The 2,393-nt window shown below is 51.8% G+C and overlaps 1 protein-coding gene across 1 annotated transcript; it reads right to left on the reverse strand.

Moving 5' to 3' along the window:
* Positions 1-376: 376 nt before the first annotated feature.
* On the reverse strand, positions 377-2,064 carry LOC119361806 (UDP-glucose flavonoid 3-O-glucosyltransferase 7-like). Its single transcript, XM_037626953.1, has one exon. The coding sequence runs from the start codon at positions 2,033-2,035 to the stop codon at positions 599-601; it is 1,437 nt and encodes a 478-aa protein (XP_037482850.1). The 5' UTR covers positions 2,036-2,064; the 3' UTR covers positions 377-598.
* Positions 2,065-2,393: the final 329 nt, after the last annotated feature.

Genomic DNA, 2,393 nt, shown 5'->3' on the forward strand with positions numbered 1-2,393 from the left:
TTTGTGTCATGTGCTTGCTGAGTCTGGTGGTTTCCTGATGGTTACCTGAGCGAGCGAGGCGCGACCGGCCCAAGCTTCGGCCGGTCCGCCGATTATAAACGTTTCCCAATAATAAATAGGTCTTCACCATTCTATTTCGGTTAACACACACACGTCACCACAACATTAAAAGAAAAACACCTTAACATGCAAACAAAAAGGTCCACCTCAATAATTGGATAAATATATCAAAGAATATGTATTTTCAATATTATTTCTCGTACATTAAACCAAATACAGTCGAATTTCATTGAAATATAGTGTAACCAATTCTCTCAAGACTGCACAGAATGTGTCATGTAGCTAGCTGCAAGAGTAACACGTGGACATGCCCACAAATTTGCAATACAGTAAAGGGCTGAAGAGATTTTATTTGATTTTATTGAGAAAAAACATACGTGTACAAAAGACAGAATGTCAAAACAAATACTACACGAAAACATACATACGTCGTGCATTGCAACAGGAAAAAAATATATGTAATAGACTGAAAGCCACATAATGATTCACTTAGGTGCGATGAGTTTAATTAACTCATGCATGGCAGCTAGCAAGCTAGCTAGCTCCGCCCCACCTTTGCTGCCATGAGATCGTTGACGAGGCGGTGCAAATCTTGCTGCGAGGAGCCTCCTTGTGCGATGGCGGCACGAGACTTTGAGGCGAGGTCCATTACCCTGGGCCTCATAACGTCCCCAGGTCCTCCAGAATGCATGAATGTGAGCAATGCCCGGGCCACATCATCGGCCGGGATCAGCTCATGTTTTTCGTAATCCTCGCTCCGTAAGCCAGCGCCATGCGGCCAGAGTCGGTGCCCGATTCCTAGCACATCTGTGAATAGCCTCTCGTTGACGAATTGGTCGTGCACCTTTGGCCATGTGAGCATAGGCACGCCCGCGGCCACTGCCTCTAGGACGGAGTTCCACGCACAGTGCGTCAGAAACGCGCCCACTGCAGGGTGCGCAAGTATGGCGGTTTGTGGAGCCCAGGATCTGATGATGAGCCCCCGGTCCTCGACACGCTTCTCCCACCCTTTTGGTGGAGTCCACTTGTCGGCCGCCCTGACGACCCACAAAAACGGCTTCCCCGAGGCCTCCAACCCAAGAGCAAGTTGGTCCAGCTGAGCATCCGATACGAGGGCGCACGAGCCAAAGGACACGTACACGACCGAATGGTCCGACTTTGTGTCGAGCCAACCGATGCACTGTGACTTTGAGTCACCCGTGGGGCTCTCAGAGGATTGCAGTTGCGGCCCTACAAAGTAGGAGCGCTGGACGTACGCTTGGCCCGTGTACATGTCGCAGTACTGCTGCTCCAGGCCTGAGAATGTGTTGACGGCGAGGCCGAAGCAGGCAGCTTGCATGGAATGAATCTTGTCGAAGACGTATCGAAATATCGATAAGTCGGGCACCTCAGTCCTTGGGACCCGTATCTGAGGGGTCGGGAACGGAGGGGCCGTCACCATGTCATCTCCGTCGATCGCGGCGTCGTCCATCATGAGGTGGCGCATGGCGAGCATCGGGAAGGCGCCGGTGACATGGAATGGGACGCATGGCACGCCGAGCTCGTCGGCGATGCCGGCGCCCCAGGTGAAGAGCATGTCAGTGATGATGGCGTCTGGAGACTGCGCCCGGACGAGCGTCTCGTGCGCGGGGCGCATCAGGGGTTCGGTCGAGGCGGCGATGTTGATGCGCATAGAATCCGCCTGAGTGGCCGCCTTCCCAAGGTTCTCGACACCCTTGGGAAGGCCCTCCACCGTTGGGAACGGGTAGGTAACTATCTTGACAGTTGCTGCACTATGGCGCTCCAGCAAGGACTGGACGATCGGAACGTTCGCCGGCGTGACTGCGATGATGGCTTCTACGGTGGCGTTTGGGCTAGACGACGCGGCGAGGCTAACGGCAAGCTCGGTGAAGGGGTGGATGTGGCCAGTCGCAAAGTGGGGCAATAGCAGGACACGCAGAGTCTTGCTGCCGTTGCTAGTGGTAGAAGAAGCCATCTTTATTTCTTTAATTTCCTACTAGGAGCACAAGGCTGTGGGTGGCTCAGCCAGGACACGCATTTGGCCTATTTGTAAGCCGGCAAGCTGTTCGCTCTTCTCTGATTTTTCAACCAACTGTACAGTGATAAGCTCCATACAAGAGAACAGCGAACAAATCCACAAGTTTCAACGGTATACTTCAGAAGATTTCACATACATATTGCAAATTCCACAAGTTTGAACGGAAAACATGGAAGATTTCACATACATATGACCATTCAACCATAGAGGGAGTATCTTCCACATATAGGACAAAGAGGAACCATACGTCAAAACACATGAGAGGAAACTTAATGTAAACTCGGGACTACTGATT

This window comes from Triticum dicoccoides, chromosome 2B (genome assembly GCF_002162155.2).
Source record: "Triticum dicoccoides isolate Atlit2015 ecotype Zavitan chromosome 2B, WEW_v2.0, whole genome shotgun sequence".
In the NCBI taxonomy this organism is placed as follows: domain Eukaryota; kingdom Viridiplantae; phylum Streptophyta; class Magnoliopsida; order Poales; family Poaceae; genus Triticum; species Triticum dicoccoides.